The sequence below is a fragment of the Halichoerus grypus genome, chromosome 6, assembly GCF_964656455.1.
Source record: "Halichoerus grypus chromosome 6, mHalGry1.hap1.1, whole genome shotgun sequence".
Taxonomy (NCBI): Eukaryota; Metazoa; Chordata; class Mammalia; order Carnivora; family Phocidae; genus Halichoerus; species Halichoerus grypus.
The window spans coordinates 18,315,454-18,340,846 of NC_135717.1; the positions used below are offsets into that span (position 1 = coordinate 18,315,454).

The window sequence follows — 25,393 nt, forward strand, 5'->3', positions numbered from 1 at the left end:
TTATCTAACATGATTTAAAAATACTCAGACGGGTATGTTGAAAAATTTTGCCAGAAATATGGAATTTATTTAAAAGTAGAAACCCTAGTACTAAAAAATTCAATAATTGAAATTTACAAGAAATGAATGGATTTAGCAACAGATTAGTAACATTAGAAGAGAGGATTGCTGAGCTGGGATAGAAAATACTCAGACTGAAGCATGCAAAGGAAAAAGTGTTTAAAATACAGAAAAGAGCAAAAGAGATATACATTGTGAAAAGGTCCAACATATATGTATTTGGAACATAGAAAGAGGAGAGAGAAAAACTCAGAAGCAATAATAGAAATATTGGTTAAGAATTTTTCAAAACTAGGAAAGGACATTAATCCACAGATTCAAGAAGTCCTACAAACCTTGAGTAGGACAAATACAACAACAACAACAACAAACAAACAACCCACACACCTACACACATAGAAAAACTATTTTAAAAATTAAAGAAATGTATATACTTAAAAGCCAACTTAGAATTTTATATCCAGAAAAAATATCCCTCAAAAAAAATAAGGCAAGCTCAACAGATCTACTAAAATTCCACAGTTAACATTATATTTAATGGTGAAAAACAAAAATCTTTTCCTCTAAGATCATAAACAAGACAAGGATGTCCACTCTCATAATTTCTATTAAACACTGTACTGGAGGTTCTAGCCAAGACAATTCGGCAAGAAAAATAAATAAAAGTCATCCTGAATGGAAAGGAAGAAGTAAAGCATTTCTGTTTGCAGATGATATGATCTTGTATATACATTCTAAAGAATCCACACCAAAAAGCCAAAATGAAACAAAACAAACAAACAAACAAAAACTATTAGGCCTAATAAGTGAGTTTAGCAAGGTTGCAGGATACATGATCAATATGTAAAATCAATTATATCTGTACAACAGTAATGAACAATCTGAACATGTATTTAAGAAAGTAATTTCAGGCTGCTGGGGTGGCTCAGTAGGTTAAGTGTCTGCCTTCAGGTCAGGTCATGATCTCAGGGCCCTGGGATCAAGTCCCACATCCAGCTCCTTGCTCAGCAGGGAGCCTGCTTCTCCTCTACCTGCTCTGCCTGCCGCTCCCCCTGCTTGTGCTCTCTCTCTCTCTCTGTCAAATAAATAAATAAAATCTTTAAAAACAGCTTTAAAAAAAGAAAGTAATTTCATTTACAATAATATCAAAAAGAATAAAATAGAAACTTAACAAAGGGTAAGATGTGTACACTGAAAACTACTAAACATTGTTGAAGAATGACAGAAGGCCCAAATAAATGGAAGCCTATCCCATGTTCATGGATTGGAAGACTCAGTATTGTTAAGATGTCTTCCCCAAATGATCTACAGATTCAAAGTGATCCCTATCAAAAGCCCAGCTGGCTCTTTTGCAGAAGTTAAAAAGCTGATCCTAAAACTCATATGGAGATATAAGGGGCCAGAATAGACAAAATAATCTTGAAAAAGAAGAACAAAGTTGAAGGACTCAGACTTCTCCATTTCAAAGCTTTACTACAAAGCTATACTAATCAACACAGTGTGATACTAACCTATATATAGATCAATGAAATCAAATTCAAAGTCAAAATTTATACATTTATGTTAAACTGAAATTTGAAAATGGTGCCAGGATAATTTGATGGGGGGAAAATAGTCTTGAAAACAAATGGTGCTGGGACACCATTTGGATTGGTGGATATCCACATGCAATAGAATGGAATTGGACTCCTATCTTGCACCATATACAAAAGTTAACTCAAAATGGATCAAAGACCCAGCTGTAAATGGTAGAAATATTAAACTTTAAAAATAAAATACAGATATAACTCCTTGTGACCTTGTATCACACAGTAGTTTCTTAGAAATGACACCAAAAGCACAAGTACCAAAGAAAAAATAAATACATTGGACTATTTCAAAATTTAAAACTTTCGTGCATCAAAAGACACTACCAAGAAAGTAAAAAGGCAATATACAGAATTAGAAAAAATATTTTAAATTGTATATTTGTAAGAGGTCTAGTATTAGAATATATAAAGAACTCTTACAACTCAAGATTTAAAGTCAACCTGATTTTTAAATGTGCAAAATATTTGAATAAAAATTTCTCCAAAGAAGATATACAAATGACCAATAAACACATGGGAAGATGCTCATCATCATATTGATTAGGGAAATGCAGATAAAGATCACATCAAACCCACTAGATGGCTATTTTAAAAACATAAAAATAAAAAGTGGGTGAACGTGTAGAGTTCTGGAATCCTTATACATTGCTGATGGGAATGTAAAATGATGTGTTTGCTAAGGGAAATAGTTTTGCAGTTTCTCAGAAAGTTAATAAAGTGTTACCACATGACAAAGCAATTTGACTCCTAGGTATATAGTGAAAATAACTGAAAACATATGTCCATTAAAAAAACAAAAAACAAAAAAAACCTCTGTTCATGAATATTCATAGCAACATTATTCATAATAGTTCCAAACTGGAAGCAGCCCCAATGTCCACCAATTGAATGGACAAAATATAGAATATCCATAGAACAGAATATTATTCAGCCATACAGATGAGTGAAGCATACTGATATATGCTTCAACATAGATGCATCTTGAAAATTTATGCTAAGGTAAAGAAGCCAAACACAAAATCTACATATTGTATGACTCCATTTATAAGAAATTTCTAGAATTGGCAGATCCATAGAGACAGGAAGTAGATTAGTGGTTGTCAGGGGCTGGAGCTTTGCAAGGAAGGGGAATGGTGGGTAGGGTTTTTTGTTTGTTTGTTTTTAGAGTGATGAAAATGTTCTGCAGTTAACGGTGGTGATGGTTGCACAACTTTGTGAATATACTAAAAACCACTTTTAAAAAGTGAATTGTATGGTATGTGAATTAGATCTTAATTACAATTTTTAAAATAAAGGCAAAATAAAGATATTTTTCAGACCAAAAAAAAAAAAAAAAAAAAGCTGAGAGAATTTGTCACTAGCAGACTACATCAAAAGATACATTAAAGTGAGTTTTTTGGGCAAAAGAAAAATAACACCAGATGGGAAGCAAGGTAATGTAAGAAGGAATAAAAAGCAATAGAGAATATTATAAATATAAATGAATAATAATTGCTTGAAATAATAATGATAATGTCTTATGAAGTTTAAACTGTATGCAAAATTAAAATACATTACCATGATACCCCAAAGGTAAGAAGGAATAAATAAAGTTAAAGGTCACTGTATTGTCTGGGAAGTTATAAGAGTACCAATATAAGGTAGACTCAAAAAAAGATCAATATGCACATTGTAATTTCAAGATAAGCACTAAAAGAATTATAAAAGAAAATATAATAGGAAACAGAATAATAATTTTTTAAACTTCGTTTTTCTAAAAAATGAAACAAATAAGAAAAAAGGAATAAAGAATAGACAAAAGGAAAACAAATAGCAAGATGGTAGACTTAATCCCAAACACATCAGTACTTTTATCAAATGTAAGTGAACTAAACACTGGAATGAAAGACGTAACTTTGCATCAAAACTTGACATTAAAAGAAAGTAAGATTATAGGTCAATCTTTCTCTTAATATACATACAAAAATACTAAACGAAATAATAACAAATCAAATGTAATGATATATACAAAAGTAGATAGACATCATTATCACATGAGGTTTATTTCAGGAATACTGGGTGAGCTTGGCATTTGAAAATCAGTAATCTATTTCATCACATAAACAAATTAAAAAGGAAAATTTATATGATAATTTAATAGATCCAGAAAACACATTTAATGAATTACAACACCCATTCATGATTTTTTAAAACACTCTCAGAAAAACAGGAATAGAGAGAATCTTCTTTGATCTGATGAAGAGCACACACGCACACAGGTGCACACAAAATGCACAACTAACATTATCCATAATGGTCAAATACTGAAAACTATATCCCTGAGGGCAGGAAAAAGACAAGAGTGTCTTGTACTGGAGGTCTTAGTCAATGCAATAAGGCAAGAAAAATAAATAAATTTATGAAGATTAGAAAATTTATAAGGATTGGAATGATATAAGGATTGAGCACCTAGAACAGTCCAGATACTTAACAAACTATTAGAATAATAATTGTTAAGCAAGGACACTGAATATGAGACCAATATAAAAATCTATTGTGCTTCTGAGGATCAACAAAATTGACAAACCCTTAGCTAGACTTAAAAAAAATAAGAGAAGACTCAAATAACTAAAGTCAGAAAAGGAAGAGAAGACATTACAACTGATGCCACAGGAAAAAAAAAATGATTATAAGAGACTACTCTGAATAATTATACCCCAACAAACTCAATAATGTAGAAGAAATGGATAAATGCCTAGAAACATACAACCTACCAACACTGAATTATGAAAAATAGAAAAATCTGAACAGACCTATAAATAGTGAGCAGATTGATTCGGTAATCAAGTCTCCCAACAAAGAAAAGCCCAGGACCAGATGACTTCACTGGTGAATTCTACCAAACATTTAAAGAAGAATTAATGCCAATCCTTCTCAAACTCTTCCAAAAAAATTGAAGATAAGAGAACATTTCCAAACTCATGTTATGAGGGCAGGATTATCCTGATACCAAAACCGGACAAAGAAAACTCCAAACCAATATCCCTGATGAATACTGATGCAAAAATCCTTGACAAGATACTAACAAACTGAATTGAACAGCACATTAAAATGATTATACACCATGATCAAGTGGGATTTGTCCCTGGGATGCAAGGATGATTCAGTATCCAAAAATACACCACATTAACAAGCAAAGGACAAAAATCACATGATCATTTCAATTGATGCAGAAAAGGCATTTGACCAAATTAACCATCTTTTCATGATAAAGACATTTAGCAAACTAGAAATAGAAAGAAATTACCTTAACCCCATAAAGGTCATATATAGAAGCCCACAGCTAACCCCTTACTTAAAGGTAAAAAACTGATCTTTTTCTTTAAGGTCAGGAACAAAGCAAAAATGCCCACTCCCACCACTTCCATCTAACATGGTACTACAACTCCTAGTCAAAGCAATTAGGCAATACAAAAAATAAGTAAAAGGTAGTCAAATTGGAAAGGAAGACATAAAATTATTTCTGTTCATAGCTGACATGACCTTATATAGAGAAAACCCTAAAGATTACACACACACACACACACACACACACACACACACACACACAGCCGTTTGGCTAATAAACAAATTCAGCAAAGTAGAATGATATAAAATCAACACTCAAAAATCAGTTGCATTTCTATACATTAACAATGAACAATTCAAAAGGGAATTAAAATAATATTTATAATAGAATCAAAAAAGAATAAAAAATACTTGAAGTGAAAGACATGTACTCTGAAAACTACAAAACATTGCTAAAAGAAATTAAAGAAGGCACAAGTAAATGGAAAGATGGATTGGAAGACTTAATATTATTAAAATGTCCAAAGCAATCTACAGATTCAGGCAGTTTCTGTCAGGATCCCAATGACATTTTTTGCAGAAATAGGAAAAAAAATCCTAAAATTCATATGGAATCTCAAAGGACTCTGAATAACAAAAACAATCTTTGACAATGAGAAACAAAGCTACAGGCCTTACACTTCCTGATCTCAAAACATATTACCAAGCTACAGTAATCACGGTAGGCGTTGACATAAAGACAGACATATAGATCTTGGTGTAAAGACAGACAAAGTAGGTATTGACATGAAAACAGGCATAGAGACCAATGGAGCAAAATAGAGAGCCCAGAAATAAATCTTTGTAGACATCATCCGTGAAGGAAGGCCAGTCTCTTCAGATGATGTTGGGAAACCTGGATATGCACATGCAGAAGAATGAGCATGGCCTCTTACATCACACACAAAAATTAACTTAAAATGGATTAAAGACCTAAATGTAAGACTTGAAACTATAAAATTTCCAGAAGAAAACATAAGGGAAAACTTCAGAACATTGGGCTTGGCAATTCTTTCTTGGATATGACATCAAAAGCACAGACAATAAAGCAAACGTAGACAAACAGGGCTACGTTAAGATCCTCTGCACAGCACAGGAAACAATCAATAGGGTGAAAGGACAACCTACAGAATAATAGAAAATCTTTGAAAATCATATATTGAATATATTCGGAAGATATGAAGAACTCCTTCAATCCAGTAACAAAACAAATAGCCTGATTGAAAAATGGGTAAAGGAGGGCCCAGATGTCCACTGACAGATGAGTGGATAAAGAAAATGTGGTACACACACACACACACACACACACACACACACACAATGGAATATTACTCAGCCAGCAAAAAGAAGGAAAGCTTACCATTTGCAATGGTGTGGATGGAACTAGAGGGTATTATGCTAAGCAAAATAAGTCAATCAGAGAAAGACAATTATCATATGATCTCACCCATGTGGAATTTAAGAAACAAAACAGATGAACATAGAGGAAGGGAGGAAAGAGTAAAATAAGATGAAATCAGAGAGGAAGACAAACCACAAGAGGCTCTTAACTATAGGAAACAAACTGAGGGTTGATGGAGGGAAGGTGGGTGGGGGAGATGAGGTAACTGGGTGATGGGCATTAAGGAGGGCACTTGATGTAATGAGCACTGGGTGTTATATGCAACTGATGAATCACTGAACTCTACCCCTGAAACTAGTAATATACTATATGTTAATAATTAAATTTAAATTAAAAATAAATAAATAAAAAGAAAAATAGGTAAAAGTCTTGAATAGATATTTCTCCAAAGAAGATTGAGAAAATGGCCAACAGGTGTATGAAAAGATGCTCTACATCACTAATCATCAGGGAAATGCAAATCAAAACCACAATTTGTTACTTCACACCTATGAGGGTGGATATTGTATTGGTGAGAATGTGGGAAAACTGTATCCCTTATGCACTGTTTGTGGAATTATTAAATGGTGCAAACACGACGGGAGACAGTATGGAGGTGCCTCAAAAATTTAAAGAGAACTACCATGTTATCCAGCAGTTTCTGGATAACACTTCTGGGTGGATATCCAAAAGAATTGAAAACAGCATCTCAAAGGTATTTGCACACCAATGTTCATTGCAGCTTTAGTCACATCAGTCGAGATGTGTAAGCAACCTAAATTCACCATCCAATGAATGAAGAAAATGTGGTACATACATACAGTGGAAGATTATTTAGCCTTAAAAAGAAAGAAGGCTACAACATGAATGAACTACCATGTTATCCAGCAGTTTCTGGATAACACTTCTGGGTGGATATCCAAAAGAATTGAAAACAGCATCTCAAAGGTATTTGCACACCAATGTTCATTGCAGCTTTAGTCACATCAGTCGAGATGTGTAAGCAACCTAAATTCACCATCCAATGAATGAAGAAAATGTGGTACATACATACAGTGGAAGATTATTTAGCCTTAAAAAGAAAGAAGGCTACAACATGAATGAACTTTGAGGACTTTATGCTAAGTGAAATAAGCCAATCACTAAAAGACAAATACTGTACAATTCCACTTACATGACATATCTGAAGTCATCAAACTCATAGAAACAGAAAGTAGAATGGTGGTTTTCGGGGGATGGAGGGAGGGGGGTAATGGGGAGTTGTTCAATGGGTATGCAATTTCAGTCGTGAAAAAGTTTCAGAGATTGGCTGTACAACAATGTGCATACACTTAACAATACTGTACTATTCTGTATTGTCCCTGCAAAACTTGTTAAAAGGGGAAAAAATATGTACTAGTTTATGAAGTCCCCGGCTGGGATGCTCTGCCTTGCACTCATGAGATTAGCAGATGAAGCGGTCGGCAAACATTATAAAAGCAAAGGTAGGAAGTCCCCAACTGGTGGTCAGTTGAAGTGAACTGGGTTTGGCAGCTATTTCTTCCTATATCTGGAACTCCAGCTTGAAAAAGTGTGTTAACAAAGTTAGTGAAGTGTGAAGAAAATCTATTGTATTTCTATATACCAAGAACAAACATGAAAACTTAAAAATTATACAATTTGCATTAGCATAAAAAAATCAAATACTCTAATGAATTCTACTCGGGACCTCTACACAGAAAGCTACAAGATATTAGTAAGATAAATTTTTAAAGAGACAGATAAATAGAGGGACATACATGTTCATGAATCAGAAAATTTCATATTTTAAAGATGTCTGTTCTCCCCAAATAGAACTAAAGTTTCAACGAAATCTCAAGTTTCAAGAAAAACCCCAGCAAGATTTCCTTTGGTGGAAATTGACAAGCTAGTGTGAAAATTTGTATAGAAATGCAAAGAACTAAGAAGAGTTTAGACAAATAATATGGCATTGTTGCAAGGAAAAATAAACTGACCAATGGAAAAGAACTGAGGTCAGAAATAGACTCACATTTATCGTCACTTGATTTTCAACAAAGGCACTACTGCAAAGTCATGGGGAAAGCATGATTTAAAAAAAATGATGGTAGATTAATTGGATATTTATATGGGAAAAAATAAATCTTGACCTGCCACTTCACATCATGCATACAAACAAACCAGATATTTTGTAGACCTAATGTCAGGGGTAAGACAATAAAGCTTCTAGAAGAAAACAGATAATAATATTTTCATGACCTTAGGGCAGACAACACTTCCTAAATAGCACATAGAAAGCTTGAGCTGTAAAGAAAAAGACTGATAGATTGAACCTCATTAAAAATAAGAATTTTTGTCCACCAGAAGATTTCATTAAGAGGATGGAAAAGAAACTGGGCGCCTGGGTGGCTCAGTTGGTTAAGCGACTGCCTTCGGCTCAGGTCATGATCCTGGAGTCCCGGGATCGAGTCCCGCATCGGGCTCCCTGCTCAGCAGGGAGTCTGCTTCTCCCTCTCCCGCTCCCCCCTCTTGTGCTCTTTCTCTCTCTCACTCTCTCTCTCTCAAATAAATAAATAAAATCTTAAAAAAAAAAAAAAAAGAGGATGGAAAAGAAACTGAAATGGGAAGAGATTATATCTGTTTCTATAAATCTATATCTGTATGTTTCTTTTATATAACTATATATAATCCTTATATTTTATATAGTTGTATATAATATATGTAATATATATAAAATTATAAAATATATGTTATACATATAATAGATACATATCTGTAATATATATAACATATATATATATATATATATATCTGTATCCAGCATATATAAGGAGCTCCTACAAAACAACAATAAACAACACAAAACTCAATTTTGAAAAAATGGACCAGGGGAGCCTGGGTGGCTCAGTCGTTAAGCATCTGCTTTCGGCTCAGGTCATGATCTCAGGGTCCGGGGATCGAGCCCCGCATCGGGCTCCCTGCTCAAGGGGGAGCCTGCTTCTCTCTCTCCCACTCCCCCTGCTTGTGTTCCTTCTCTCCCTTTGTCTCTCTCTGTCAAATAAATAAATAACATATTAAAAAAAAAAAAAGAAAAAATGGACCAAAACCTTAAAGAGACATTTCACCAAAGAAGATATCCAAATGGCCAATAAGCATAGTAAGAGGTGCTTAAAACATGACTCATCAAGAAAATGCAAATTTACTCTCTGTGTGATACCACGATACATCAACTCAGAAAGGCTAAAATGAAAAAGACAGACAATTCAGTGCTGGTAAAGGATGCAGAGTAACCCAAACTCTCAATCTCTACTCAGTGTTCTGGTGTGCATGCAATTTGATATGACCACTTTGAAACACTTCTGCTGAACAGAATCCCACTTCCAGGCTATGGATCGAAGAGAAACATGTACATCTGTACACAAGCAGATGTGTGCAGAGGCGTTCAGAACAGCATTATTTACAACCACCCCAAACTGGAAAGAACTCACGCTTTGGTTACCCCCCGTGTCTTCTTTCCCTCACGCATGATTCAGGAACAGGATTGCTGAGTGTCTCAGGTCAATCATCATCTCCACTGGGGCTTGGGCGGGGATTGGGGCTTGAAAGTGAAAGGTAAGGCTGGAGTGCAGTAAAAGCAAAATGACCCGTTTCCCACAGGGACCAAGAAGAAATGAGGTGGGTGAAGAGGGACTCCCCAGCCATGCCAGAAACAGGAGCCAATAGGTCGCCAGAAGGGGAACTGTCAAGACTGAGGGACTTCCCGAAAGGGAACCCAGAAGAAAGGGCTCCGTTTATCCCTGGTCTTCAGGGACTTCTGCCCACCTGCCCTCCTGCTGTTCTCTTTCCTGATCTCTCCAGCATCCAGCTGGGGCACCTCCAACCCAGTCCTCATTGCAGCCGGGTCATTCTGTGGCTCCCCATTGCCCTTCAGAGAAGACCCCAAATTCCTTAGCCTGGCATTCAAGACATTTCAGGATCTGCCCCCCAAAATTCCCTCTGACCCCCAGTATCCATCCTGGACTCCGGGTATACCAGTTGCCTGACAGCTTCCCCAACATCCCCATTCACCCCGCTTCCACACCTTAGCACGTGCTCTTTCAGCCACCAGAACTCTCTACGGTCTGCGGTGGACTGCCAGCCTCCCACTCAGTCTTCAAAATCCAGTTCGAATGACGTCTCCTCTGTCAGTCTTCAACCTCTCCAAAGAGTATGAGTCACTCTTTCCTCGGGTCCAGCCTTCCACCAGAGCACACTGCTCAGGGTGTTTTCAGTGACATTCTGAGCAACGGCCCAGCGGGGACTGTGTGTCTCTTGGTTACTGCTGAATCGCCAGTGACTAACCAGCACCTGACACCCAGTAGATGCTCAAAGCTCCTGTTACATGAGTGACTAAATGAAAGGGAATGCTTTCGATCATAATGGATTTTGAAGTCTACCCTCAACGTTAAAACCCATGCAGACTATACACTCCAAAAGTCGATGTTACTCTTTTTGACTCCTCTCTCTTAAATTTGGTGCACTGAGGATCTTGACCTACTTGATAAGGATAAAAGTTCCAGGGCTCCATCTTTCCCCCTCCACCGCAGGGCCTTTACACATGCCATTCCCTCGGTCTAGAACATTTTTCCTCATGCTTCTTTGCTTTCTCATCCCCTGGTTTCAACGTTTACGTCGCCTCCTCAAAGAGGCAATCACCACGTGTCCCCTGCGATTCTCTGGGCCACACATCTCTTTGTTTCCTTTCTCGCAGTTGTGACATTAGAATTAGTTTAGTAAGCGTTTCTGTTTTTGTTTATGACCTGTCTCCATCATGGAGCATAAGCTCCCAGAGGCTGGGAAATTTGTCAGTTTCGTTCACAAAAGAAAGTGTCCCTAGTGTGTGGAGTGGGCCCTGGAGCACTGTAGGTCCTCAACAAGTAGCTGGGGGAGTGGTGAATGAACAAACAAGGCTAAGAATTGCTGTGTCCTGGGTCACCTGGGTGGCTCAGTCGGTTAAGCGTCTGCCTTCGGCTCAGGTCATGGTCCCAGGGTCCTGGGATCGAGCTCCACATCGGGCTCCCTGCTCAGCAGGGAGTTTGCTTCTCTCTCTCTCTCTCTCCCCCTCTACCCCTCCCCACTGCTTGTTCTCTAAATAAATAAATAAATAAATAAATAAATAAATAAAATCTTAAAAAAAAATTGCTGTGTCCAGTCATACACGGAGCAGGCCCGCAGGCGGCCCCGAGAGACCTCAGTTTCCCCATCAGCTCCATCACACACAGTGCCCAGGAACTTCCCTCCACCCCAAGCAACACCTTCAGCTCCCAGGGTCTGAGCAATCGTGCCTACTATTAACAGATTAGTAACAAGGAACTTTCAGAGAGGGACAGTGGGTTCCCCAGGGTCGCACAGAAACTTAGCCAAGCAGAGCGCTCAGGCTGAGGAAGAATCAGATTGGTAGCCCTCGACCAGAAAGGAGGCTCTCTCACTAACCCATAGTGGACCCTTAGGCATACCTCTCCTTTTGTTTGGGTCTCAGTTTTCGTTGCCTATAGAATGGGGCAGTGCCCTGGCCTGGCCGAGGGGGTGAGAGGCAGGCACACTGCAGGTGTGTGGGGAACATTACTTGCTTCTTACATGTGTTTTTTATTTTGCCAGTGGCAAGGACTGGGTTGTGGGTGTCTGAGGTCAGGTGTGCCAGGACCCTGGGGTCATAGCTTAGTCAGTAGGAGCTGAACATGAGGGGAAGGTCCTAGCCCAACCTCAGCCTGTGACCCCTGTCTATCTGTCGCTCCCTCCCAGGCGGGCTGGGATCCTTGTCCACGAAGCCTCTCCTGGCCCAAACAAGCCTTCCCTACTGGGATTTCTCCCAGCCTGTGCAACCTCCCCTAGCCAAGAAGCATGCCCTGCTCCCAGCAACTGCCCCCTGCCTGTGCATTCTTTACCCGTCCTGCAATCTCCACCGTGCTGGGCAACCTCGCCCAGACTGTGCACCCCCTCTCAGCTCCTCTAGCCACCCCTCCCTCCAGCCCCCTCTCCCCCAGACCAGGACGGGCTGGTTGGAAGGCAGAGAAAGAAGGGATGCTTGCGGCCCTGGCCCCGAGGTGGGGGGTTGGGACAGGGCTGGCGGCCTGCCCTCTATTCCCCCTCCCCCACCCAGCAGGACCCCACCAGCCTGGCCAAAGTGGGTGGAGTGTTATGGATTCATACTGGAGAAGCTCTGCAGGCCCTGGTCCCAATCTACATGCTGAAGCCCTCTTGGCAGATGAGGAAAGGAGAAGCCCAGAGGGGCCCAGCGCCTTGCCTACGGTCACACAGTGAGGAAGCTCCAGGGCCTGAGCAGGGAGCCAGGTTGGTGTGCTTGCCCTGGGGACCATTCGGGTGGCCGGACCCCTCCTGGGGGCTGGGTGAGGGGGACCAGCAGGCTGCAAGTGTCCCAGCCACTGGGGGGCATCAGCGGGGCCCCTGCCTGCACCCTGGGGAATATTCTCAGGATGTTTCAGAAGTTCCAGGTTTACTCAGATCTTGCATATGAGCTGTCGTAAAAAGTCCCTTTGGCCAGGCGCCAGGGCAAGGGTGGGGGCGGTCACACCTGTGAGCCATGGGTGGGGGTGGGGCCCCTCTCTGCTCCCCCCGGCCCCACCCCCACATTTCAGGGTGTACTAGAGGGCAAAGACAGGGGAGGAAGGGGCTGGGGGGGCAGAAGACCCTCCTCCTTTGAAGTGTTTTTTCCTCCTGTCTTCACAGCTGCTTTCCCTCTGCTTGTGACAGACTCCCTGGGTGACCCTGAAAACCCTACCCTTCTCTGAGCCTCAGTTTCCCCAGCTGTGAAAGAGAGAACAGAATCACCATATGGGCTATCATTTTCTGAGGGCTTAGGGTGACCCAGACACCATGCCCTGTGTTCTAGCAAATAACAAGACAACCGTTACCAACAACACTTCATGTAAACCGTAATTGTGAGCCAGGGCTAAGCCTGCTTCCCCTCCTCATGGCGCTGGCCCTGTCTGTCTGCGCCACTGAATCCCCAGGACCTGGGACAGCACCTGCTGCACAGCAGGTTCCCCCCAAAACACGGGTAGAATAAAACCTCCCAACACACCCGAAATGGATGTTACAGACGGGGAAAGCGAGGCTCAGGGAGCTTGCGTGGCTTACTCAAGGTCACACAGGTACCATGGGGTGGAGCTGGGTCTCCATCCCGTCCTGGCTGACTCCAAAGCCCCAAATCGCCATCGGCCGTGTGTTGGTACGCCGGGTCCCACGCCCCACACCCGACCACAGAGACCTCCCAGCCATCGTTCCTGCCTGTGGGGATTCCCAAGGCACAGGCTCTCCTCCCTGGAATCACGGATGCCTCCTTCCTTTCATTCATTCATTTATCAGGCGCCAGGGAGAGAGAAGTGGTCTTCCCCCCTTCCACGTCCTCCATCTGCCCCCACCCACTGCCCACAAGCCTATGGTCTCCAACCCTCACCCCCACCCCTCACTGGGCAGGTGGGAGTCCAGGGCTCAGCCTTTGTCTTGTTCACCCCACCTCTCCTGGCCCTGGATTTGGTTCTCCTAACATGAGCGCTCTTAGTTCCCTCCCCTGTGGGGTGGTGAGGATCCAGACACCCTGCCAGGTGTGGAGTGGGTAGAACTCTGCTGAGGCCACCACGGGAAGCAGGTAATGGCCCTCAAGACGGTGAGTCTTGCTTTTATGCTACCCTGCCCAGCGGGTATGGCCCTGCCATCAAGCTGACTGGGGGTCCAAACCCAGCTCTGCATGTCGTGGCCACAGGTGATCTGGGATCCTCAATCTCCTCATCTGTGAAATGGGCTGAATGAGGCCCCCAGCCTCAGCTGATGTTGTAAGGATGGTGGGAGACCCTCAGGTGTCAGCAGCATGCTGAGCCCTGGTGCGGGGAGGACCAGAACCATGGAGGCTGCAGGAGGGAGGACTGCAGATTCTCGAATGTGTCCGTGCACCCTCTTCCGCTCTTGGAGACTGGCCCTTCTCGCCATGGGCTCCAGGTTCCTTGTGGTTACAAGCTGCCTTCGTGGGAGGCCTCCAACTTTCATATTTTTATGCCTTCCAATCGTCACAACTAGCCCCATGAGGATGGAACTGCCTTCATCCCCATTTTAGAGATGAGAAAACTGAGCCTCCACGAGGCTGGATGAAGCCCAGAGACTTGCCCATGTCCCCCAGCTAGGGAGTCGCATGGCTGACTTTTGAACCCGCCAGGTTTTCCCCACTCCACCATGTGCTTCTAAAACCCCCACGCTTTCCCCCAGGGGAATGCAGATGTCTTCCCAGGAGCAGCCCCTGACTTTGTAATGCCCCCTGCCCTGGGTCCGCTGCTCCCACTGGGCAGCACTGGCCATTCCTTCCACGGGTCCAATGTTCCCACCGGAGGCCTTTACTCACCCAGCTGCTCTGCCAGGAAAGTGTCTGCCGGCTCCTTCCTTCCCCTCCTTTCCACACGTCAAAATTCAACCCATGCTTCCAGGCTCAGCCTCCCCCTGACCCCTTGCTCCCCTCTCCTCCGTGGGCCCATCCCCTGGGCTTTTGTGAGGAAGAGACAGTGTGGAGGACAGGGCCAGCCTCCGAGTCGCCTGCCCACCCTGCTACGCACTGGTGAGTCACCTTGGGAAAATCACTCTACCTCTCAGAGCCGGCCCCCATTCTTTCCTCCGTGAAATGGGTACACCAACCCGTTTTGAGGAGTTAGATGACATAAAGAAGCTAACACATGGGACCGGGCACAAAATCTCTGCCCCTCCCCCTAAAACTGGGCCCCCTAGAAGTGCCACACCATCTCATCGTCTCACCCCTGCCCACTCTGCCCTGCTCAGCTGCCCAGAACCACGGTGACTGAGGCATTGGGTCTGGTCTGGGACCAGCTTTCTTTCCCCACCCCCTGCCTTTTGGAGGCTGGTTTCCACAGACAGCTCAGGGGGTCTCTCAGCCATGGCCCTGCCTCCAGGCCCCGTGCAGACCCACAGAAGGATCCTGCGGTCATCCTGCGCTGGGCTGAACAGGAGACCCCAGCCCCAGCTCTGCTCGTCTCACTGTCCCAGCTATGCTAAGGGCGCGAAACCCCTCCGTGTCCTCCCACCTCGGGCAGAGAAGGGGCCAGGCCCCCGCGGAGAACAGTGGCTGGAGCCGAGTTACCTGCTGTTCCAGCTTCTCCCTCAGAAATCCCTTCTGTGTGCTCGGGGCAATCCAGTGGGCTACCAGGGGGCAGCAGCTAGGCTCAGCGTGGGGGTGGGGGATGAGAGAAGGAACCAGCAGGGCTAGGGGGTGGGGACCCACAGCCTGCCCCAGTCACCCGCCAGACAAGCATACGACCTGTCACCCCAATGGATGGCAGCCGGGCTCCAGGCAGGCGGGCCACACAGAGGGAGCCAGCTGGGGGGGTGGGGGGTGGGATGGCAACGGTTGGTCACATCCCAGCGAGGCCACGCACGGACAGAAGGCAGAGGCTGGGGTAAGGGACCATTCGGCTGCGCCAGGGAGGGGACACACGGCCACAAGGGCTGGTCAGGCAGGCAGGCAGGCAGGCAGACAGACAGACAGACAGACAGGGGAAGTCAAGCCAACCAGCAGGTGGCCAGCCAGGCAGACACCCAGAGAGACAGACAGGCAGGCAGGCAGACAGACGGCCGTGTGGCTGTCAGTCACGCTCGGGGAGGAGCCGGCAAACAGTCGGACCCCGAGCCCGTGGGTCACTCGGCAGAGAGGCACCAGTGGGTCTGTCAGAGTGTGGCTGCCCCGCGGCCGCGTGTGCAGGGTATGGAGGAAGAGGAGGATGTGGTGAGCAGCTCCCCGCAGGCCCCGCCCACACAGCCGCTGGCCCCTCCCCGTCCGAGTGAGAAAGCTGTGGGAGGGGGCCGGGCCCCAGGGCAGAGCCCTCCGATCACTAAAGGTCACCCGCTAGGAAGACATTTGGGGCCATCTGGGTGATATGGCCTCTTGCGGATGGCTGACATCATCCCCCCAGGCCTCAAGGTCATGACCAAGGAGAGAGAGGCAGGCAGGGCCTGCGAGCCACCGCTTCCCGCAGATGTGCATGCCAAGGCTCAGAGGGGTGCAGGGGTAGTGTAAGTGGACCCAGGGGGGCCCCGGCAGTCCTCAGGGTCCAACTCTCAGCTCAGAGAGAAGACGGAGGGCCCAGGGCAGAGGCCCGCCAAGGTCCCACGCTTCACGCAGGCACACTGCCTGCCTGCCCCAGGAGGGGTCTGAGTTCGGAACCCCCTCCCAGACTCCTCTGACCTCATTTCCTTTGAATCTAGCTTCCTGCTCCAGGACTGCAGGGAGCAAGACCCTGTGTCCATGCCCTTGAGAAGACAGTCCCTCCGGCACCTCCCGTCAGCTCTCTGAATGCCTCTTTTTGCCCATCTGTCAAGCGGGGATGCCTAGCCAAGGGGAGAGGGCAGCCATTATGAGCACATGAGAAAAGACACTCTCAAGAGAGTTTTCATCTTGCTCACAAGCCAGAGGGGCCCATGAAAGGGTCAGATGTCTCTCTCCAGCAGATGTTTAAGAAATCAGGAGAGAAAATTCAGCGAACTCATGCCCAGCAGGCTCAGAGAGAGAGTAAGAGAAGTTAACTACCATCACTACTGTTATGATCTTGCATTTTTTAGGCACCTACAGATCTCATTTTATCCCACAAACCCTGTGAGGCAAACAAGACTATTCCCATTTTACAGATGGAGAAAACAAGGCTCAGAGAAGTGAAATATCACTAAGAGGCTAAGAAGTGACTTCAAGCTAAGAAGTGACATGTGGAGATTTGATCCTGGGTGTATCTCATTCCTAAGCCTGCACCAGGCTGTGAAAATGGGTCCAAACCAGGACAAAATGTTACCAAGGGGCCTGGCGGCTACTTTGTGCTGTTGGGATGACACAGGCTGGCTCAAATGCACATGCCATCTCTCCCCAGCTGACTCATTTTTGGGAAGCAATTTGCAGCTAACCCACATGACCGCTCCAAAGAAAAAGAGAAAGCATCTTGCTACTTATTTCTTCTATTTTTTTCTTTTTTCTAGCTGTTTTTGAGGAACTGGGTACAAATTCCCCTGTGGCTGGTTTGAAGGATGTTTGCCCTATAGAAATTCTCTTCCCCACTGCTGAAATATCTCATGTTCTCTGGAGAACCAATGTTGGGAGGAAGCCAGCTTTTGTTTGTCTTTTCTTTCTCTTGATCTTCAGGGTAAGTTTTATGATACCGTGCAGAGGAATCTGAGTGGCTAAACGATCAAGAAAAGGAAAAGTACGATGGAGCTAATATTTGCCGAGAGATTACTCTGTGTCAGGATTGTTTTCTTTTTTAAAAAATTTTATTTTATTTTTTAAGTAATCTCTACACCCAACATGGGGCTCAAACCCGCAACCCTGAGATCAAGAGCCTCATGCTCCACCAACTAAGCCAGCTGGGCGCCCCTGTCCCAGGGTTTTTAAGGCCTTTAAAGATACATCATCTTGCTTAAAACTCATCACTGGGAGCTCCTGGGTGGCGCAGTCGGTTAAGCATCTGACTTTTGGTTTTGGCTCAGGTCATGATCTCAGGGTCATAGGATGGAGTCCCACATTGGGTGCTAAGCACGGAGTCTGCTTGAGATTCTCTTGCCCTCTCCCTCTGCCTAGCTAAATAAATAAATCTTTTTAAAAAACCTCATCATCGTCCTCATCCCTATTTTACGGAGAAGGAAAGTAAGGCTCAGAGAGGGCAAATGACTTGTCCAAGGTCACACAGCTGGTGAGTGGCAGAGTTGGGATTTGAACTCAGACTTTGAGCTCCCGAGCACATATTCTTGATCGCTCACCACACTGCTTTTGGATGTATGTTAACCTGAGGATATTCGATCCCTCCTGCCTCCCTCCCACGTGCCTGCCTGCCTCCTTACCATTCCCTCCACCCACCCATTCCCCTACCTATCCACTCATCCACCCTTCTATCCACCCGCCCAGCAGGCCAGCCACTCTCCCCTCCCTGCCTTCTGCCCACCAATACTGAGCAAGCCCTTGGCTATGTACTGGGGGTACCCCACAGAAATATACACAAGTGACAGCCCTCGGGCGGCCTGTATTCTGATGGAGAGAGACAGACAAAAAGAAGTAATGGACAAACGAATTGCAAAGGGTACTAAGTGTCCTAGAAAACCGATGAGAGGTCAAGGCAGGAACATGTAGGGCACGCTGGATGACAGAAAGGACCTAGCCATCGTGGAAACATTTTAGGCAGAAAGCAGTGTAAGTACAAAGGCACCGAGGCAGGAAGGAAGGGGGCTGGGTCCAGGACCCTGGACGTGGTACGGTGGAACAGAGCGACCAAGCAAAGGAATACAAGGAGGCGCGTGCACACACACCGTGTGGGACCCCACAGGACAGCAAGGAAGCTAGATTTGGTTCCCAGGGATATTGGAAATCATCTGAGGTTTTCATCAGAGGAGTGGCTTAATCCAATGTACATTTTCAAGAGAGTGCTCAGGCCCTAACTTGGGGAGTGGTTGGGGGACAGCAGGAGCCAAAAAGTAAATGCTTTTGGAGGTAGAAACTAAAGAGCTGCCATGTCCATGGGGGTGACCATGAGTCCCCTCAGAAACAGATCTGTGTTGAGAGAAGGGTCCCTTCAGGGGGCTCTTTGGGTCTGGGCATGGCTCGCAGGCGTGGCCCCCAAGGTCCCGGAAGGAGGGTGTGATAAGATCTCTCGGCACCCCCCAGCCCCCACTAGTATTCAGAGCTGGTCAATGGGGAGGAAGTGGTTAAATTTGCATTTCAGCCAAAGACCTACTGGGAAAAAAATAATTGAAAGAACCCCTCCTTCAACTCATTTCCTCTTTTTTATTTTTATTTTAACGGCGTTATTAAAGGTGTAATTTGCATAGCATAAATGGCAGCCGCTGAACGTGCACAAGTCAATGGTTTTTAGTGAGTTGTTCCACCACCCTTGCCACGACCCAGTTTTAGAACATTTCCAGACAGATCCCTTGTGTCCATTTGTAATCAATCCCATTCCCCCTCCTGGCCCAACTAATCTTTCTGTCGGTACTGATTTCCTTTTCCTTTTCTGGGTATTTCATATAAATTGAATCGTGTGTGTGGCCTTTTGTGTCTGGTGTCTTTTATTTAGTGTAACGTATTTGAGATTCACCCATGTTGTAGTGTGCACTTCATTCATATGTGTTGCTGAATAACATTCCACTGCAATAATATTATTGTAATGTAATGTAATGTAATGTAATAATATTGCAACAATGTATCCGATTGATATGCCACATTTGGTTTATCCATTCATCAGCTGATGGATATTTGGATTATGTTCACTTTGTCTTTATCATAAGTAATACTGCATTGGACATCTCCATGCAAATCTTTGTGCAGACATGCATTTTCAGATCTTTGGGGTATATAACCAGGATTGGATTGCTGGGTCTTCTGATAATTCTATGTGTAATTCATTGAGAGCTGATGGTCTGTTTTCCAAAGCAGCTGCACCATTTTATATTGTCACCAGCAGTGTATGAAAATTTAAATTTTTCTACATCCTTGGTAACACTTTTTTCCTTTTTTTTTTTTTTTTTTTTTTTACTATAGACATCCTAGTGGGTATGAGGTGGTATCTCATTGTGGTTTTGCTTTGCATTTCCTTAATAGCTAATTATGCTGAACATCTGTTCATCTACTTGGTAGTCATTTGTATATTCTTTTGGGGAAATGTCTATTCAAGTTATTTGCCCATTTTTTTAATTTTTATTTTTTTTAGAGACAGAGAAAGAGCACATGTGAGTGGGGGGGGAGGGGCAGAAGGAGAGGGAGAGAGAATCTTAAGCAGGCTCCCACACTCAGCACAGAGCCAGATGCAGGGCTCCATCTCATGACCCTGAGATCACGACCTGAGCTGAAATCAAGAATCAACCCACTGAGCCACCCATGCACCCTGTCCTTTGCCCATTTTTAAATTGTGTTGTGCTATAGGCTGAATATTTGGGTCACACACACCCCATCATATGTTGAAATTCTAAACTTTAACGTGATGGTAATGGAGGTGGGGACTCTGAGAGATGATTAGGTCATAAGAGCAGAGCCCTCACGAATGGGATTAGTACTCTTAAAAGAGACCCCAGAGAGATAACTGAACTCTTTGACCATGTGAGGACGAGGTGGTCTATGAACCAGGAAGCGGGCTCTCACCAGACATCAATCTGCTGATCTTGGTCTTCTCAGTCTTCAGAACTATGTGAAATCAATTGTTTTTTTGTTTATATGCCCCCTAATCAACTGTATTGTGTTATAGCACCCTGAATGGACAAAGACAGGTTGGTTGTCATTTTGTTGTTGAGTTATAAGAGCTCTTTATATATTCTAGATACTGACCCTTATCAGATACATAATTTGCAAATATTTTCTCTCATTCTGTGGTTTACCTTTTCACTTTCCTGATAATGTCCTTTGGTGCACAAAAGTTTTTAATTTTTATGAAGTACAATTTATGTCCTTTTTCTTTTGCTGCTCATGCTTCAGCATCATACTAGAATCCATCACTAAATCTAAGGTCATGAAGATTTACCCCTGTGTCTTTTTCAAAGAGTTTTATTGTGTTAGCTCTTATATTTAGGTCTATGATACATTTTATATTAATTTTTGTATATGATGTGAGATAAGGGTCCAAATTAATTCTTTTGTGTGTAGATAGTCTGTTGTCCCAATATCATTTGCCGATGAGACTGTTCTTTCCGCCATTGAATTGTCTTGGCATCTTTGTCAAAAATCATTGACCATCTATGCATAGATTTATTTCTGGACTCTCAATTCAATTCCATTGATATTTCTTTTTTTTTTTTTTTAAGATTATTTATTTGAGAGAGAGAGAGTGCAGGTGCGTCAGTGGGGGGGAGGGGCAGAGGGAGAGAGAGAGAGGGAGAATCCTTAAGCCGACTCCCCTCTGAGCACAGAGCCTGACATGGGGCTCAATCCCAGGACCCTGAGATCATGACCTGAGCTGAAATTAAGAGTTGGCTGCTTAACCAACTGAGCCATCCAGGCGCCCTTATCTCTATTTCTACCCTATGTCAGTATCACACTGTTTTGATTACTGTAGATTTGCACTAAGTTTTGAAATCGGGAGTTTGAGTCCTCCAACTTTGTTGTTCTTTTAAAAGACCGTTTCAGGTGTTCTGGGTCCTTTATAATTCCATATGAATTTTAGGATCAACTTTTCCATTTCTGAGCAAACCAAAGGCTTTTGGGATTTTGATAGGGATGTCATTGAATCCATAAGTCGCTTTGAGGAATATTGCCATCTTAACAATGTTAATTCTTCCATGAACATGGGATGTTCTTTCATTTATTTAGATCCTTAATTTCTTTCAGCAACGTTTCATAGTTTCCAGTGTGTACGTGTTTCACCTCCTTGGTTAAATCTATTCCCAACTATCTTATTCTTTTTTATGGCATTGCATATGGAATTGTTTTCTTAATTTCCTTTTCATATTGCTCTAGTGTAAAGAAACACAGCTAATTTTTGTAGTTGATCTTGCACCCTGGACTTTTGCTTCATTAGTTTATTAGCCCTAATAATTTCTTTGTGGATCCTTAAGTATTTTCTAGATATAGTATTATGTTGTTCATAAATAGAGGTAGTTTTACTTCCTCCTTTCCAATTTCTTTTTCTTGCTGAATTGCTCTGACTAAAACCTTCAGTACAATGTTAAATAGCAGTGGTACAAGTGGGCATCCTTGCTCTGATCTTAGGAGGAAAGATTTCAGTCTTTCATCTATTGAGTGTGATGTTAGCTCTGGTTTTTTCATATATAACAACAATCATGTTGAGGGATGTCTCTTTTATTCCTAGTTTGCAGAGTGTTTTTATCACAAAAGGTGTTGAATTTTGTCAAGTGCTTTTTCTGCATCAGTTGAGATGATCATGCGTTTTTTTCCCTTAATTTTTTTAGTGTGGTGTGATACATTGGTTCATTTTCTTATGTTGAACCTCCCTTGCATACCTGGGATAAATCCTGTTTGGTCATGGTATATAATCCTTTTAACATGCAGTAGGATTCAGTTTGCTAATATTTTGTTGAGAAATCTGCATTTATATTCATAAAGAATATTTGTCCATAGTGTTTGTTCATCCCCCCTCCCTCCCTCCCTTCCTCCCTTCCTCCCTTCCTCCCTCCCTTCCTCCCTTCCTTCCTTCCTGCCTGCCTGCCTTCTTCCTCTTTCACTTCTTTCTTTCTTTCTTTTTCTTTCTTTCTTTCTTTTTTCTTCTTTCTTTCTTCCTTCCTTTCTTTCCTATTTAAATTAATTTTATTTGTTTCATTTTTTGGTATGATCCATAGTTTTCTTTTCTTCCAGTGTCTTTATCTAGTTCTGGTATCACAGAATGATTTAAGAAATGTTCCCTCCTCATCTATTTTGGGTAAGAGTTTGAGAAGGATTGGAGTTAATTCTCCTTTAAATGTTGGGTAGAACTTACCAGTGAAGCCATCTGACTCTAGACTTTTGTCATTGTCATTAGGAAGCTTTTGACTACTGATTCAATTCTCTACTTCTTATATATCTGTTTAGATTTTTCTATTTCTTCTTGAGTCAGTTTTGGTAATTTTGTCTTTCTAGGTGTTTGTCTATTTCATCTAGGTTATCTAATTTGTTGGCATACAATTGTTTATAGTATTCTCTTATAATCCTTTTTATTTCTGTAAGATTGGTAGTAATATCCCCATTACTTCCATTTCACTGAGTTGAATTTCTTTCTTCTCTCTCTTTCTTTTGATTTTGCTTAGTCCAGCCAAAGGATTGCCAATTTTGATTTTTTTCAAGAAATAACTCTTGGTGTGTTGATTCTCTCTATTGTTCTTCTATTTTTAATTTCATTTGTCTCACCCTAATCTTTGTTATTTCCTTCCTTCAGCTAGCATTGGGTTTAATTTGCTCTTCTTTTTCTAGTTCCTTAAGGTGTACAGTTAGGTTACTGATTTGTAGTCTTTCTTATTTTTTAATGAAGGCATGTACAGTTACAAATTTCCTCTTAGCTCTGTTTTCACAGCATCCCATACATTTTGGTATGTTGTGTTTTCATTTTCATTTTTTTTTTTTAAGATTTTATTTATTTATTTGACAGAGAGATAGAGAGAGAGCACAAGTAAGCAGAGAGGCAGGCAGACGGAGAGGGAGAAACAGACCCCCCACTGAGCAGGGAGCCCGATGTGGGACTCGATCCCAGGACCCTGGGATCATGACCTGAGCTGAAGGCAGCCACTTAACCGACTGAGCCACCCAGGCGCCCCTATATGTTGTGTTTTCATTTTCATTCATCCTTAAATATTTTCTAATTTCCCTTATTATTTCTTCTTTTGTTCATTGGTTGTTTAAGAGCGTGTTGTCTAATTTTCACGTATTTGTGAAATTCCCAGTTTTCCTTCCGTTATTGATATCAAGCTTCATTCCATTGTGGTTGGAGAAGATACTTAGTATAAATGCAATCTTTTAAAATTTATTGAGACATGTTTTGTGGCCTAACATATGGTCTATCACGGAGGATGTTTCATGTGCACTGTGGTTGGATGGCATGTTCTATAAATGTGTGGTCTAGTTGGTGTGTAGTGTTGTTCAAATCCTCTGTTTCCTTATTATCTTTCTGTCTAGATGTTCTATCTAGTATTGAAAGTGGGGTACTGAAGTCTTCAAGTATTACTGTAAACTGTATTTTCCCATTCAGTTCTGTGAACATTTGCTTTATTTATTTTGGGACTGTTGGTTAGTGCATATATATTTATAATTATTATATCTTCTTGATAAATTGACACTTTTATCAACATATAATGTCCTTGTCTCTCATAAAAATTTGACTTAAAGCCTATTTTACTGATATTATTATGTTCATTCCAGCTTTCTTCTGGTTACTATTTGCATGGAATATCTTCTTTCATCCCTTCACTATCATCCTATTTGTGTCTTTGGATATAAAGTGAGTCTCCTGTAGAGGACATAAAGTTGGACCATGTTTTTTATCCATTCTGTCAGTCTCTGTGTTTTGATCTATGCATTTAATTCACTTACATTTAAAGTAGTTACTGATAAGGAAAGACTTACTTCTGCCATTTTGTTATTGTTTTATATGTCATATCTTTTTTTATTTCTCAGTTCTTCTATTACTGTTTTTTTGTGTGTGTGTTTGATTTTTTTCCCTAATATGCCATTTTGAGTCCCTCCTCATTTCCTTTCTGTATATATTTTAGCTATTTTCTCAGTGGTTTCTCTGGGGGATTACAATTATAATACAAAATTTATAATAATCTACTTTGAATTGATACCAATAATCTACTTTGAATAGATACTAATCTATTCAATAGAATACAAAAACTCTGCTCCTATACAGCTCTATCTCCCACCCTTTTATGTTGTCACAAATTACATTGTTATATATTATGTGCCCATTAACATTGATTTAAAATTATTACATATGCATGTATCTTTTAAGTCTCGTGGGAAACAAAAAGGAGAGTTACAAACCAAAAATATAATAATACTGGATTTTACACTTATTTGTGATTTACCTTTACTGGTATTCTTTACTTATTCATATGGCTTTGAGTTACTTTCTAGCATTCTTTTGTTTCAGCCTGAAACACTCCATTAGCATTTATCATAGGACAGATCTACTAGCAATAAACTCCCTCAACTCTTGCTTATCTTGGAATGTTTTAATTTCTTCTTCATTTTGGAAAGATAGTTTTGCCAGATATAGAATTCTTGGTTGACAGTTTTTCTTTCAGCTCTTTAATTATGGCATCCCGCTGTTTCCTGGCTTCTATGGTTTCTCATGAGAAATTGGCTATTAATCTTTTTGAGGATCCCTTATATGGGATGAGTCACTTTTCTCTTCTGCTTTCAAGATTCTCTTTGTCTTTCAAGAGTTTGATTGTATGTGTTTTGATGTATACTTTCTTGCGTTCATCCCAGTTGAAGTTTGCTTAGCTATGTAGATGTGTAGATTCATGTTTTTCATCACATTTGGGAAGTTTTTGG

At 42.2% G+C, this 25,393-nt stretch overlaps 1 protein-coding gene across 3 annotated transcripts in view; it reads right to left on the minus strand.

The window, feature by feature from the left end:
* Positions 1-16,152, minus strand: part of IL21R (interleukin 21 receptor) — a 35,382-nt gene extending 19,230 nt beyond the window's left edge. Inside the window, exon 1 of one of the 3 annotated variants that reach the window (XM_036066175.2) lies at positions 15,533-16,152. Coding sequence is in view for 1 of the 3 variants with exons in the window: in XM_078074666.1 (XP_077930792.1) it covers positions 9,882-9,919 (38 nt within the window). In the remaining 2 variants the exon portion in view is untranslated. Of the gene's footprint in view, positions 1-9,881; positions 12,313-14,785; positions 15,501-15,532 lie in introns of those variants that run through there. The other 2 variants (XM_036066180.2, XM_078074666.1) reach the window with 2 other exon arrangements.
* Positions 16,153-25,393: the final 9,241 nt, after the last annotated feature.